The following is a 16032-nucleotide window of genomic DNA, read 5'->3' on the forward strand; positions in this document are numbered from 1 at the left end:
GTGCTCAGTCTCAAAATCTGCAAAAACCTCAGGGCTCATATCCTCCGTAAGACAACCTCACGTCCATAAAACAAACAAACAAAAACCTCCAGCTGGGGCTGTTCTGAAAGCGCTGGTGACATCACTGCTTCTCTGTCTGCAGCTCTACTTGACATGACCATAAACCAGTTCCTGAAGAGTCTGGGGCTGGAGCACCTCAGAGATATATTCCAGAGGGAGCAGGTACGCACACACAAAGGCTTTGTGTAGCTGTGAGTGGGGGAAAAGAAACTGTACAAGGTTAAAAGAAGTTCTGCATCAGCCCAAAGGCCCATCATGCTTTTCCTTGGATTCCGTAGCAGACGGATGAGAGCCTGTGAGTCCACCTGGATGGGATGCCAGTCCAATGCAGGTTAATTCCCCAACCAAGGTCAACACCCATTTACAGCTGGGTGTACTGGAACTATGATATCAAAATGTATGAGAATGAATTGAACCCGGGTCACCATATTAGTTGCCTCACTCCCACTGAGCGACGTTAAGAGAATGGTGCAGAGCAGGTGGCTCTGTGGGATCAGAGTTGGACTGGGGTTTGATACAGGACAGACCTGTAATCAAACCAATAAGTTGATAGGTTGGTAGTCCAACTCCTAAATGAAAGAGGAGGCCGACACGAGCATGAGGGGAGCAAGGCAGGCAAAAAACAAGGAGAGTTGTTAAAGGAGAAAGTCACAGATTGAAAGATGTGATGGGCTCGTGTGGCAGCAGTGTGGCGATTCAGTGTTCCAGTTCAAGAAGATGAGAAATACTACTTTAGTATTCAGACAGAAACAGAGTTCACAGGTGTCAGTCTACCTGGTGTTGATAAATACAAATTTGTAAGTTTTATTTTTGTTCCTGAATCATTTCTGGTGTCGCAGACCAAACGGTCCGCCCCTAAAAATCAGTCCAGCTTTTGCATCTGCGCATGCGTCATTTTGGACCACAGCAGCACGTCTGAGACGGACTTCTTTACCCAAAGCAATCAAATGGATTAATGGGATTATTAACCATCACATGATGAATGTAAAACCTCTTAAATAATTCTAAAGTCAGTTTTAAGCAGAAACTCGACTAAATTCTGTGACGCTTTGAAATGACCGATGTGCAGTGAACGTATCAGCTAGCAGCTTATTTAGCCAAGGCGCTTTGATTGCTTCTGCCACCTTTTATGATGAAATAATGCTGAATTTATGTGGAAATGATTGTTGTACAAAAGCTTCAGATATCTGTCGCTGAGATAGATGATGACTGGTGTGCAGTTTGAAGCAGAAACGAGGCGATAATCCGTGAACCGCATCATCGGGGGACTGATTTTTAGGGGGACCATTTGGTCGGCGACACCGGTTAAAAAAGACAAGAAAAAAAAGAACAACAGCTTGTCAACATAAAAAGTTTTGAAGTAAATTAGAGAAGTGGCTCCATTAGCATGTTGTTGCAGTCGGATTCATGAGGTTGGAATTTACTCTGATCTTCTTATCAAAGTTTTTACAGGAGAACAATTCTTTTACTGCTTAGATCAAATTCTCACATTTCAGCGCATGATGGTTGAATCTTTTTGTTAAGTGAGTAAGTTTTGTTTCTTTATCTTCTGTCTGTTTTTATTTAATTAATTTTCATTCATTTATTTTAATTGACTAAGTACGGATGCACATATCCAATACAGTGACATGCAAAAGTATTCAGCCCCTCTGTATTTCACACATTTTAATTTGTTTATGGCATTTTAAATACAAAAAGTAAATCAGGCTTCTCAATATAAAAATTTCTAAAATTATCTTCCTTAAACTCAAACTGAAAGTAAATCTCTACAACCTGATATAAATTAATTAAAAATATAAAAGCCAAGATGATGGGTTGCATAAGTAATCAGCCCCTTTGGTATAATACCTGTAAATAATTGGTTTTATTGCCAGTTTTCTTCAGACAAGTCAGGGGATGGATACATGAACATTTCCAAGTCACTGAATATGTCTTGGACTTTATTTATATCAGTTATGAAGAAATACAAACAGTATGGCACTCTGTGGTAAATCTGTGTGGAGTAGACAGTTCTCAAAAACTGAATGATTGTGCAAGAAGGAGAAGAGTGAGCAAAGCCACCAAGACACCCCGGCAACCCAGAGGAAGTTTTAGGCTTCTGTGGCTGTGATTGGAGAAATTGTGCACAGTGCAGGTTTTGGATTTTATATCCCCAGTTATACAGCTTCAGGTGTTGGGAAGGTGTCGTAGCACGGACCCACAACAGGGGGCGCAAATGAACGGACAATGAATAAGCCAAAAAGTAACAATTTAATGTTGTGACAACACACAACGAAATACACAAAATTTGTAAAGTCAATTAACACCAGGTGACGTGTGGGCAGGCTCGAAGATAGAAGACCCCCGACGAGAGAGAAGCCGCGTCCCACACAGTTTCCACCACCAACGGTCTGAAGAACACCGGAGCCGCCAAGTCCCGAGTCCCCAGGTGGCCTCTGTCTTCGGCTGTCGACCCTGGTACTGCTGGCAGAAAGCAAAAACAAGATGAATGAGTGTGAGTCCGCACACTCAGTAATCCACAGTCTGCACACAGTTAGGAGGGAGCACCTCCACCTCCAATCACACACTCGTGCAGCTCCTGTTAAACCACTTATCTGGTTTGGGGTGTGAGGCGAAGCCGTCGCTGTCACACCAAACGCCAATCCCACAGATAAGGACGAACACCACAGGATAACGGCTGCAAAAGAAGTTCAGATTATTATTCAACGTTCGAGTCAGCAGAGAAAATTACCTCTTTGGTAGTCGATTTCTCGGCGGGGAGGTGGAGTTGCAGTCCAGCTTATATAGTGGTGTAGATGAGTGACAGCTGATACGATGAGTGACAGCTGTCACTTCTTCTGGGTCTGGCGCCCTCTCGTGCTTGGAGCCCGCATTCCAAGCAGGGCGCCCTCTGGTGGTGGTGGGCCAGCAGTACCTCCTCTTCAGCAGCCCACACATCAGGATGAAGAGGTACAGAGAAGGTTTTTCTTAAAAAGCAGACCTGAACGTTCACCTACAATTTGCCAGAATGTACATCTGAGATGTAAGCCTAGATTTGATGTTTTAGTGAAAGAAGACCCTCGTCTATACCACTTCATCATGAAGCTTTATAACTGGAGATACAAAATGCAGAATTTGCACTGTGCACAATTTCTTCAATCACAGCCACAGAAGCCTAAAACTTTTTCTGGGTTGTCTGGGTGTCTTTCCTCACTCTTCTCCTTCTTGCACAGTCTACTCCACACAGATTTACCACAGAGTGCCATACTGTTTGTATTTCTTCATAACTGATGTAAATAAAGTTCAAGACATATTCAGTGACTTGGAAATGTTCATGTATTCATCCCCTGAGTTGTCTGAAGAAAACCGGCAATTAAACCGATTATTTACAGGTATTATACCAAAGGGCCTGATTACTTATGCAACCCATCATCTTGGCATTTATATGTTTAATTAATTGATATCAAGTTTTAGAGATTTGTTTTCGGTTTGAGTCTAAGGAAGATAATTCTAGAAATTTTTATATTGAGAAGCCTGGTTTACTTTTTGTATTTAAAATGCCATAAACAAATTAAAATGTGTGAAATACCAAGGGGCTGAAGACTTTTGCACACCACTGTATTTTGGATCAGTATCAGTCAGATATTGGTGCAAGTCTTGTATTGCACATCGGAGTCATGTTGTAGGCTTTGCATGTTTGGTTTTCTTTTGAAAACAAACAAAAAATGGTATTGTGCCATCCATGTAAATTCATATGTTGATTAAAATATTGAGACCTTACCTCGATCAGTGTTATCCGGAGCCCAGTGTCACGCCTTCAAATGTCTTCTTTTGACCACAGCCAAAATATCCAATTTATCGCTGGACACCAGTGAAGCAATTCGTAAAATAAACGGGAAAATATTCACATTTAAGAGACTGATATCAAAGAATTTGGACATTAAAATAAAACGAAAAGAAGACTGAAAATGTTTAATATCAATCAAAATATTTGTTGGTTAATTTAATCAATTATTTGTCGCAGCTCTAATCTTGTCCCCTTCTGAAGGCCCAATTTGTGAAAACTCCTTTAAAACAGTTTTGAGCGATCCTGCTGATAATCAGACAGCTGTGAACAAAAAGAAGTCCTTTTAAAAAAAATAATATACACTCAACAAAAATATAAACGCAACACTTTTGGTTTTGCTCCCATTTTGTATGAGATGAACTCAAAGATCTAAAACTTTTTCCACATACACAATATCACCATTTCCCTCAAATATTGTTCACAAACCATTCTAAATCTGTGATAGTGAGCACTTCTCCTTTGCTGAGATAATCCATCCCACCTCACAGGTGTGCCATATCAGGATACTGATTAGACACCATGATTAGTGCACAGGTGTGCCTTAGACTGTCCACAATAAAAGGCCACTCTGAAAGGTGCAGTTTTATCACACAGCACAATGCCACAGATGTCGCAAGATTTGAGGGAGCGTGCAATTGGCATGCTGACAGCAGGAATGTCAACCAGAGCTGTTGCTCGTGTATTGAATGCTCATTTCTCTACCATAAGCCGTCTCCAAAGGCGTTTCAGAGAATTTGGCAGTACATCCAACCAGCCTCACAACCGCAGATCACGTGTAACCACAACAGCCCAGGACCTCCACATCCAGCATGTTCACCTCCAAGATCGTCTGAGACCAGCCACTCGGACAGCTGCTGAAACAATCGGTTTGCATAACCAAAGAATTTCTGCACAAACTGTCAGGAACCGTCTCAGGGAAGCTCATCTGCATGCTCGTCGTCCTCATTGGGGTCTCAACCTGACTCCAGTTCGTCGTCGTAACCGAATTGAGTGGGCAAATGCTCACATTCGCTGGCATGTGGCACGTTGGAGAGGTGTTCTCTTCACGGATGAATCCCGGTTCACACTGTCCAGGGCAGATGGCAGACAGCGTGTGTGGCGTCGTGTGGATGAGCGGATTTCTGATGTCAATGTTGTGGATCGAGTGACCCATGGTGGCGGTGGGGTTATGGTATGGGCAGGCGTCTGTTATGGATGAAGAACACAGGTGCATTTTATTGATGGCATTTTGAATGCACAGAGATACCGTGACGAGATCCTGAGGCCCATTGTTGTGCCATACATCCAAGAACATCACCTCATGTTGCAGCAGGATAATGCACGGCCCCATGTTGCAAGGATCTATACACAGTTCTTGGAAGCTGAAAATGTCCCAGTTCTTGCATGGCCGGCATACTTACCGGACATGTCACCCATTGAGCATGTTTGGGATGCTCTGGACCGGCGTATACGACAGCGTGTACCAGTTCCTGCCAATATCCAGCAACTTCGCACAGCCATTGAAGAGGAGTGGACCAACATTCCACAGGCCACAATTGACAACCTGATCAACTCTATGCGAAGGAGATGTGTTGCACTGCATGAGGCAAATGGTGGTCACACCAGATACTGACTGGTATCCCCCCCCAATAAAACAAAACTGCACATTTCAGAGTGGCCTTTTATTGTGGACAGTCTAAGGCACACCTGTGCACTAATCATGGTGTCTAATCAGCATCTTGATATGGCACACCTGTGAGGTGGGATGGATTATCTCAGCAAAGGAGAAGTGCTCACTATCACAGATTTAGACTGGTTTGTGAACAATATTTGAGGGAAATGGTGATATTGTGTATGTGGAAAAAGTTTTAGATCTTTGAGTTCATCTCATACAAAATGGGAGCAAAACCAAAAGTGTTGCGTTTATATTTTTGTTGAGTGTATATCAGCCAGCGTTGGTAAAACTGCTGATTCTCACCTTTTTTGTTAATGTGTGGGGGGATTAGATCAGAATTCTTCAGGTGCAGGATGAATGCAGCTCTGGTCCGACTTCTGAATTAAAACATTTCCTTTAATGCACTGATTTGGAAACAAGAAAACGTGCATGTGGTAAATGACACAGTAAATTCAGAGAGTATTTTGGCCGCTCGGCAGTGAAGCCGTCAGAGCGGCATGGTTACCAAGCAGCAGATTTAAGGTTCCCGTTCAAACCGTTGAGTTATTTCCGCCTCCGGCTTCGCCATCAGTAATTTACATAATGGCTTCATTACCACCGTCCAGCCGGTGACCTTTTCTTTGCGCCACTCTTCTTTTTTCCTTAATATTTCAGCTTCGCTGTCTCAGCAGTGCATCTCAGTTCATCGATCATTTGTATTGATTTATTTTAGTTTAGATTGGTTTCAGCAGGTCCTGCTGGTTCTGGTTCAAGAATCATTTCTTCCTTGCAGTTGCTACAGATTACTCCCAAAAATGCATTAAAGCATTTTATTTAATTTACAGCAGTTTTATTTGACGCATGGCCAACGAAGAAGCAGCACTGAAAAATTATTGTTCAAATGAAGGATTTAAAATTAAAAAATGTAATTTTTCACTGTTAACTGATTTATTTATTTTTTGGTATATATATTTAAAAATCAAAGCACACATTACAAGTAAAAATGGTGATGTTTTGTCCGTCCTCCTGACAGATTTCACTGGATGTTCTGGCAGACATGGGGCACGAGGAGCTGAAAGAGATTGGCATCAACGCGTACGGTCACAGACACAAACTCATCAAGGGCATTGAGAGGCTGCTTGGAGGTCAGCAAGGTCAGGACGCTCAAACGATACACAACGGCTGTTCCAGAAACAAGTCAAAGTTGAAAACCAGAGTCTTTGGTTTAAAGTGTGACGGTGCACAACGTTCATCTAAAATGCGAATATTGAATGAAATTATACCATACATAACATTTACACATGTATTCCTGCAAGAGACAGTCATTTTCATTATTGAGTGTCATCGATCAATTTTGTACAATATGTCAGGTGTGGAAGCTGGTCCCACACTACGAGGCTGCCCTGGGGCCTGATTGGCAACCAACTAGGTAGAGAACTGGTCTGTTCCAGCCTGCTGATAGTAGCCATCTGTTTGTCGCAGACAGGTGATATGTGTGCAGTTGCTAAGGTAATCAGCATTGGTGTACCTCTCATCCTCGGACCAGAGTGCCACGTGGTTGTAGTGTCATAACTGATTTGAGCTTCCTGAAGTCATCCTTTCCAAAAGCTGGTCCTTGGGATTTGTCCCTGCTCTGAGTGCACATAATGATCTGAAACAGGTGTGTTTCATTATTCAGCCTGCTGTTAATTTGCTGAACCCACCTGACTGAGCTTATCTGGTCGGTGTAGATTAGGGATAAATGTAATATTTTGGGACCTCAGGACCAGGGTTGAGAAACACACCCCTAGGTTAACGTTTTGTTTGACAGAAAGTCATTGCAGCAGTACTCCAGGATCCTCTGAGAAAAAAAACTGGTACCAAAGTCATTGCTTTTGGTCAGTGATTAACAAAGGTAAGTCACTATCAAGTCATTCTTAAGTCATCAATCTGCAAGTCCCAAGTCATAATGACCACTAATTTTTTGAGAGTGACTTGATGGTGACTTACTCCCACCTCTGCTGATTAGTGTTCAAGTCTCACAACCATGCACCAAGACTTGGACCTTCATTGTTCTGCAAAATTATCAGTATCACCAAACACCTCTGTCCAGCGGGCTCATAAGATCTTTTCAGGCGTCTCTCAATTCCAAAGGCCGAGGATCCAGATATAAGAATGTCACTGCTGAGATGAGTGACTGTCTCTACAAGTTTGACACGTTCACTGCACACTGATATGCTTCTGAGTCTGGGGAGTCATTGAAAGCCAGGATCTTCATCTTGATCCAGGATAATTGCAAACCCAGAGCCTCAAGCTATTCACTCAGCATCTTAAATGGTCAGAGCATCTATTGATTCAGCAAAAAGTCACAGCATCGTCGGCAAAGCCATTGAATCTGTTCTTTTTTCCCTGTTTGCTTATATAGTAATGGTAAGTGCCAAACTGGCAGAACCATTTATATACATGCATATATGCAATTTATTCTTGCAAGACAGGTAGCATATAGTGCATGAGTGAATGTGGTGTGCGTGTGTGACCTTCTTCTGCCCTTCCTGATCAGCCTATAATGTTTTATTTAAAGCTAACAGATAACGTCTGTCAGGAAGGGCAGACCACCAAAACAACATGAAAACAGATACAAAAGACAAGTGGTGACAGTAGTAACTATGAAGTGATGAAAGGTGAGACACCAAGGAGGCGGGGCCCCAAAAATCCCACATACCAGGACAAACAACCGCACAGGAACAAGCAGTGACAGCAACAGTCTGTTGTCTATTTAGTGAGCATCCATACCCTATTCTAGGACACCAGAGTCTTGATCCACTTGAGATCACTCAAAACTGAATTGTGGTGATGGCCACAAACACCTAACCATCCACACACAGAGACCCAGATGACAGCTAAATATCCGATCACAACTCTGGCTGGTGTGTTGGGCCAAGACAAAAGTACAGAACCTTACCATATGACATGGACCACTCCGGCATGCCAAGAGCCCTACGGGTGATTGCATGCAGCCTATGGAAAGTGGTCTAGATTGCAGGGCCCCAGGAGAAACAAGGAGAAAAAGGACAGTAGAAGGGCACAGGGGCCAGGAAGGGCACCCACCTGGGCAGCCCGACGAACTGCCTGGGGAATGGCCCAGGCGGAGCCAAAACGCACAACCCCCCCCTCACGGAGGCACAGGAAGCAGCCTCTCACAGAAGGGGAAGCACACAGGGCGCCGGCATAGGCCCACAAAAGGGTGAGTTCCACAAAATGAGGCCCCCAGACAAGGAGCGGGACCAAAACCCCCGAGCCGGGAAGCACATGAGACTCCTCCAACACAGCCAGCAGGACCCCCCCACCCAAGACCCCACCCCCAAACACCATAGCCCAAGATCAGGAGACCACCCAAGCGAGAGAGGGACAACCCCCCCCCAGACTCCATGGCCCCCATCCTCCAACAGCCATCCACCCCCCCGAGTGTCATCACACGTGACCCACCACAACACCCACCTCCCCAATGGGCCGCGGCACCCTGGGCCCCACAAGCCCAAGAGTAGGGCCCCGAGACCACGGCAGAATAGGACAGACAGTCCACCCCCCACCCCAGTGCACCAGACATCCCCAGCCATCCGGGGCCAGCCCCACATGTCACACTTACCCTACCTAACAAACCCACCCTTGTTATTATAATTAATCTCCCTTGATGTGTGTGACCCCCTGAGTGAGCAAGGATAAAGTGTTGCATTAAAAGCAGAGCAGGAATGGCAGGTGGCAGACTGCCGTGGGAGGCCGCGGTACACTGCTGTACCACAGCCTGCCCAGCAAACCCACCACCGCCTAGTGACCCCGACTCTAAAGTGGTGAATGTGTTTAATAAAGGGTGTAGAAATAAAGTGTATGCATTAAAAAGGCAGGGCAGGAGCAGCGGATGGTAACTGCTGTGGGAGGCTGCAGCACACTGCTGCGCCACACACTGCCCTGCAAACCCATCACCAGCACCTGACTGCAAACCTATATGAACCCTATAATGTGCTACTTAAAACCCAATATATGTAATGTGCATGCAAGTAGTGAAGTAATGAAGTGCATTAAAAGGGTGTGACACATGAGGTCTAACCCCAAGTAGCCGGCGGAAGGGAGAAACAGTGCAGGGAGCGGGCTGCACACCCCGGCCCCACCAAACCCTGCAGCCCACACTCAGACCCAAGGCAGGTGCCAGGGCAACCACAAGACAGGGAGACGGCGGGCAGTCCAGGAGGAGCACTGGAAGCCCAGGGGGAGAGCAAACAAACAGAGGGCTAGGCAGCCAGAGAAAGATGAGCCACCCCACAGGGCAGTCCCCCGACCAGGGAAGGTGTGAGATGAGGCCCAAGAGTGGCAGGGGTAACCGTGGAGCCAGAGGGAGACAGGCAGGCCCCACAAACCCAGAGGGAGAGGCAGGGGCATGAAAGGCCACATGTGCCGAGGTCCAGGGAGAGGCATCCACCCCTCGCGCAAGCACCGGACCCCAACCCTCCCACAGCAGAGTGGGCAAACCCTCCACACGAAAAGGAACGACGGCCGCCCAGTTACCACCCCCACCCCCAACAGGACCAGCAGCCCTGCAATTAGAAATTAGCAGCATAAACCTTTTTTTTTTCTTAAAAGAAGACCCAGTCTAAATTTTGAAGCTTTGCATCATCATCACCATCATCATCATTTTGTTTTGAGTTGCGTGTTTGGTGAGTCACAATTAGTATGTGTCTTTGCAGGTGCAAACCCTTACCTGACGTTCCACTGCTCCAGTCAGGGCACCATCCTGATCGACCTGGCACCGGATGACAAGGAGTTCCAGTCCGTGGAAGAAGAGGTACGCACAGTTTTACACACACGTTGGGGTTGATGTCTCTGTTTCTGCATCATCAGCCGCTTGATCATTCAGCAGTGTGGTCAAATAATGGACCATCTTGCTCAGTGCCTTTTTAATAAGAAACCTGCTCATGTGCATCATTAGTGATTTTAATCACTCACTGTCTGCAGGAGAATGCCACGAAGTGTCGCCATATTACTGGATTATAGGGCTGTTAGAAATTAAATCAGTAATTAGATCTGACATGATTCAGAATACATTTCAAGTTAACAACAGACAGACATCAGAACACATGTTCTACCTCCACTCATCAATGTGTTCATGGGCATGTTGCTCTTAAATTGAGATGTGGTCAGGTGCACATCTATTGCGAGGCAGAAGAAAGTGTTTGGACTATTGATGACCAAAATCCTTGTTTAATGTCAGATACTCTTACATACGTAGGTCTGTGACATGGCTATGCTCTGCTTCTAAATGCAGCAAAACTGAATTGAAAACATTTAAACAAATGTAAACATGCGTAGAAAAATACCTTCACCTCAGGGAGCTTTGGTGGCTGCTCTCCACTGGTGCACTTTGACATGCTGGTGGCAGGTGCAGATCCATGAATTTGCCAGAAAGGCTCTGTCTTAAATCCACACTGTAAATGGCAGCACACTAGGTTGATTGATACTGATTGTTACCGAGAATAACATAAGGTATATAGGCTGCACAGTGGATTAGCGGTTAACACTGTTGCCTCACAGCAAGAAGGTGACGGGATCGATTCTCACCCTTTTTGTGTGGAGTTTGCGTGTTCTTCCATGTTTGCGTGGGATCCCTCCGGGTGCTCCGGCCTCCTCCCACATCCAAAGAAGTGCAGGTTAGGTGGATTAGAAACTTTACATTGTCCGTAGGTGTGAATGTGTTTGTTTGTCTATATGTGGCCCTGCAATAGACTGCCGCCCTGTCCAGGGTGTACCACGCCTCACCCCCTATGACTGCTGGGATGCTGGGATAGGCTCCAGTGCCAAAACAACTTATTTACCAGTATTTCTTTGAAGAACACAAAGCTTGATTATTACACCTGTTCAAAATGTCAAATGTTAAAAAATCTTTTGGGCCACATGTTGTTTTTGTTACACTAATGAAATAAAAGCTCTGTGCCAAATTTGATTATAATCAGACATTGTTTAGGGGTCCCCCACAAAGCAACAATTTTCCCCAAACAAGCAATGTAGTAATCCAGTAATTCCAGTAATGATTTCCTCTGGGTGACCAATCAACCACCACTTTTTGCATGTACCTGAAAAAGAAAAATAATGCCATCAGACTCTTCTCCCGTTAGGGTGACGTCTTGCCAGCGGAGGGAGAGGAAAATGTGTCACTCTGGGGGACCTCTAAATCTTATCTTATTGAGTTCAAATTTGGTCTGCACCTATAAAACCCCAGTTGGAACAAAAACATGTGGCCCGAAATGTCTCACAACTTTTATTTTTTCACTATACAACATGAACAGCCCTATTGATTATGTTACTTGAATATGTTGTAGAGCAGCTAGCTAAGTGGATAAGGAGCTGGCCTGTCAATATATAGACCTGAGTTCGAATCACGCTCACACTACCTGTCTGTGTCCTTTGACAAGGCACTTAATCTACATAGTCTCAGTCCACCCCGCTGCAAATGGGTACGAGCCTCGGCTGGGGAAGTAACTGGCATCCCGTCAACAGGGAGTCACAGGCTCTCATTCACTTGATGCTACGGAATCTGGAGATAAGCACCAGCACCAATGGGCCTCGAAATATAGACTTACTTTTATGTTATTGTGTAGATCCATATTGGGGTTTTTTGGGGGGTTTTTTGAGTCCAAGTGAACACCGATTTTGGAAGTTTCTGACTTGAGTCATCTTGAACGCAACATTACTATGATGCCGTTAGCAGACCTGGAAGTCACAGCATTGACGAAACTTAAATGAGACACAGTGTAGTTTTGTCCTAGCTAACACTGCTCCTAGTCTTTTTGAACAAATAGTAGCATGTCTCTGACTCTAGCAGTGTCCTATGAAGTGCTGGTTCTTCATCTGCATCAGACCTGGAGTCATGACTTCAATACCAAATGAGACAGAAAAGGAGATATAATGCAATCTCCTCATATCTAGCACGGCTCTGTGACTTTTTTCTTTGGCTAGCTTTCATTCTTATTTTCAGCGGAGGAGGAGACGATGCTGCTTTTAGTATCTGCTGCATTATTGCAAATCCAATAGTAATTTTTAGTATCGATTAGTATTGATATATTTGGTTTACAGCTGTACCCCAAATACACTTGTACCATGTTATACAGCTCTTCAAGATAGGGCCCTGAAAGTCTGTTGTCATGTTGTTTTTGTTGACCAAACATGTTGCTTTTTAACCTGTAAGTGATTTGTGTGTCTGTTTCTTCTCCCAGCTTCAGAGCACCATCAGGGAACACCGAGACGGAGGCAACGCTGGCGGAGTCTTCAGTCGGTACAACATCATTAAGGTGACGTTTTTAAGGTTTAGCGTTTAGTTTTCATTTCAAGACTACATTGTAAGGCACACATGACACGTTGTGTTCACGCCTCGTCATGTTTCTGCTTCAGATTCAGAAGGTGGTGAATAAGAAGCTGCGGGAGCGTTACGCCCACAGACAAAAAGAAATTGCAGATGAAAATCACAACCATCATAACGAGCGCATGCTCTTTCACGGTAAATGATGAATTTAATTAAGTTCTGATTCCTTCTCTTATTCAGTAAAGAGCGTGGCATTAATGACAGTCAGGTACAGCTCAGATGTTCAAGCGTGCACAATTGTTTTATTTTATTTTTTAAGGAGTGTATTAGAGTTTGAATACTATGGACATGATTTCTGACTTTTTCTAGGCTCTCCCTTCATCAACGCCATCATTCATAAGGGTTTTGATGAGCGACACGCCTACATTGGTGGCATGTTCGGCGCCGGCATCTATTTTGCAGAAAACTCATCGAAAAGCAACCAGTATGTGTACGGGATCGGTGGAGGTACAGGATGTCCCACCCACAAAGACCGCTCCTGCTACGTGTGCCACAGGTGAGACCACAGAACTCTTGTTGAACAAACCGCCTCGTCTGCAGCACCAAAGAACTACAGAGTATTACAGATCAGCCAGAAAAAAAAAAAAAAAACTTTTATTCTGCAGCTATTAACACAGACAAGAACAAATGAACTACAAAAATATCAGGGTGCTCAGTGTGCGTACCTTCACAGGTAACACTGACCAGCCTTTACTACTTCCTGCAATTAACAGAGAGGGGAAGTCAGACTTTTCTTTTACCTGCTTGTCATCTTTGTGACATCATAAAGCACTCATATCAGAGAAAAAACAGTCTCTGCAAAATCCTAAAAGGTTCCTGAAGGTAAAACGTGTTCCTGTTTTTGATAGAAATCATGTCTGACTTTATGAGCCGGGAGTGACGTGGTAAACAGCATGCGCTTTTCTCACTCGACCAACAATTGTGCCTTGACTATTTCGTTTTGACCGGAATATTTGAATTAGTACCGATTGTTTGACACCTTGATCTATTTCATCTTCACAATGCACTTTATCACCTTTTTGTGTCACAGCACATTACACAAACAACTGTGCAATAAATACTGTGTGAATTCATTTGTATTTCAGTATATATTTTTATGTGTTAACTTTGATACTGTACATGTTACGTTTGGGGTTTTTTTTTTTTTTTTTTTTACTGAATCGTACATTAATAAGAATCCTACGTGATATCGCAGGATTTGACTACTTTGGAGGTCCCCATAAGTCTTAAGGGGACCCCCGCTACCGTGGTGCAATAAATACAAGTAACTTTACATGAAAAATTGGTGTACTGTTTTGTTTTTGGCTGCAATCACCGAAGCAGTCGCGATGGGAGACGTTGTGTCGGTAAGTGTTAGCCTACACAGCTAACCAGAGTAGCTGCATTTTGTTGCCTGCAAAGCCGCCTCAACGTGTTTGTGCTCCAGGTCATAAACAAACCGCAACACGTGTCCACTTTCCCTCTGCGTCATCACTTTTTCTTTGCATTTTCACTTTGTTTGCGTGTAATTTTCCCAAAAAGTCAGAAAAAATGCCATGTTTTTTCCCCTGAAGCAGAGAAATGACATCATATACATTTTACCCCTTTAGCGCCCACCCTCAAACGAGACTGCGGTGCCCTATAAAGAACAAAATATTCTAATACTTCAATAACAGCACTAGTTTCAGTATTGCCTCAGACTGAATCTGAAACGCCTGCATCACTTTGAGATCTGAGTGACTGTGACCTTCAATTTTGGGTTTTGTTGTTGTTGTTGTTTTTAACTCATCTACTCTCTCACCAAATCTTTAGATCTGGGAAATGTCTGGAATTATTATGGTAAACATTTCAGTCATGTAAATAACAGCTGAAATGTTCAGTTGTGGTAGAAAACAGAATTACAACTTTTTTTTACCCGCCTCACTGAAGGCAGAGAAAACTGTGAGCAAGTGTCTGTGTGGTTGTGGTTGATGTGTACGCAATATCTCGACAAAGACTGTGTGTCAAAGTGAAACCCATTACACAAGATCACCTCACTAACCTTGAACAGGTTTGAAGTTGAGCACATTTGGATTCCACTTGTGGCCACCAGGGGCCTGAGTCTTGGAAACCTCGTGTAGGCAGTATCTTGGCAAACACATTTTATGTCAAGGTGAAACTTGGTAGAAATGCTCAGTGTAGACGATTGTCCACGTAGACACCAGGGGACCCAATCTCAGATGGTTTGTGTTCACAAGAACTCTACAATGCCTTGATAAGACCTTGTAGAAGCTTGGGGTTGGGTAACGGTTGGTCTTGATTTATTTTAAGATTCATGTAGTGAGGTCTAAAATGTGGATCTCTCTCTCTCTCACACACACACACACACACACATATGAGACAAAACAGCACCGTTTTGTGGATACGAGTACAAACCAGCAGGGTCCACTGCACAGCTTTTGACCTCATATTCCAATGAACATTACTGGTGTCTATTTATTTGGCCACTTCAGGTTTGTGTGTATGTGTGTGTGTTTATTTCAGGCAGATGCTGTTCTGCAGAGTCACGCTGGGGAAGTCGTTCCTTCAGTTCAGTGCCATGAAGATGGCCCACGCTCCCCCTGGACATCACTCTGTGATAGGACGACCCAGCGTCAACGGGTTGGCGTACGCGGAGTATGTTATCTACAGAGGCGAGCAGGTCAGTGCACTCGCATTCATGTGCTCGCTGAATTGGTTTGTTTATTTATTTATTTTAATTGATGCAATATTTAATGTTCTTCCACAGGCCTACCCAGAATACTTGATCACCTACCAGATTATGAAGCCAGAGAGTCTGGCCACGCCCACTGCCCCCGCCGAGCAGAAATCCTAAAACACAATTGCAGCTTGGCAATGTGCAGAGGAAGTGAACCGGAAACTGTTACAAACCTCAGACTGAGAATAAATACGTCTCCAGAAGAGAATGTGAGCCAGACGAGGTGAAGTCTCATCAGGAGTCCGATGATCCTCGGAGGATGGGGAGGAGGTCACCTGTTGGAGCTTCAGGGTTACAGCACACGCACAGTCTGAAGCTGCAAACCATCCTTCAGATTTCACTTTGAAATCATTTATTTGAAGAAAATCAATCAGTCAACATTCCATCTGGATTAGTAAAGTAAACGCATT

General features: G+C 44.2%; 1 protein-coding gene across 3 annotated transcripts in view; it reads left to right on the forward strand.

Annotated features, from left to right (window-relative positions):
• LOC117529029 (poly [ADP-ribose] polymerase tankyrase-1) overlaps window positions 1-15772 on the forward strand; it is a 211339-nt gene extending 195567 nt beyond the window's left edge. For all 3 annotated transcript variants that reach the window (XM_034191721.1, XM_034191719.1, XM_034191720.1), the window contains 8 exons: window positions 143-222; window positions 6553-6673; window positions 10238-10335; window positions 12761-12835; window positions 12936-13041; window positions 13216-13402; window positions 15409-15565; window positions 15653-15772. In XM_034191721.1, the coding sequence (XP_034047612.1) occupies window positions 143-222; window positions 6553-6673; window positions 10238-10335; window positions 12761-12835; window positions 12936-13041; window positions 13216-13402; window positions 15409-15565; window positions 15653-15739 (911 nt within the window). In that variant the 3' untranslated portion in view covers window positions 15740-15772. The remainder of the gene's footprint in view (window positions 1-142; window positions 223-6552; window positions 6674-10237; window positions 10336-12760; window positions 12836-12935; window positions 13042-13215; window positions 13403-15408; window positions 15566-15652) is intronic.
• The last annotated feature ends 260 nt before the right edge of the window (window positions 15773-16032 follow it).

Source organism: Thalassophryne amazonica, chromosome 17 (genome assembly GCF_902500255.1).
Source record: "Thalassophryne amazonica chromosome 17, fThaAma1.1, whole genome shotgun sequence".
NCBI classification, from domain to species: Eukaryota; Metazoa; Chordata; class Actinopteri; order Batrachoidiformes; family Batrachoididae; genus Thalassophryne; species Thalassophryne amazonica.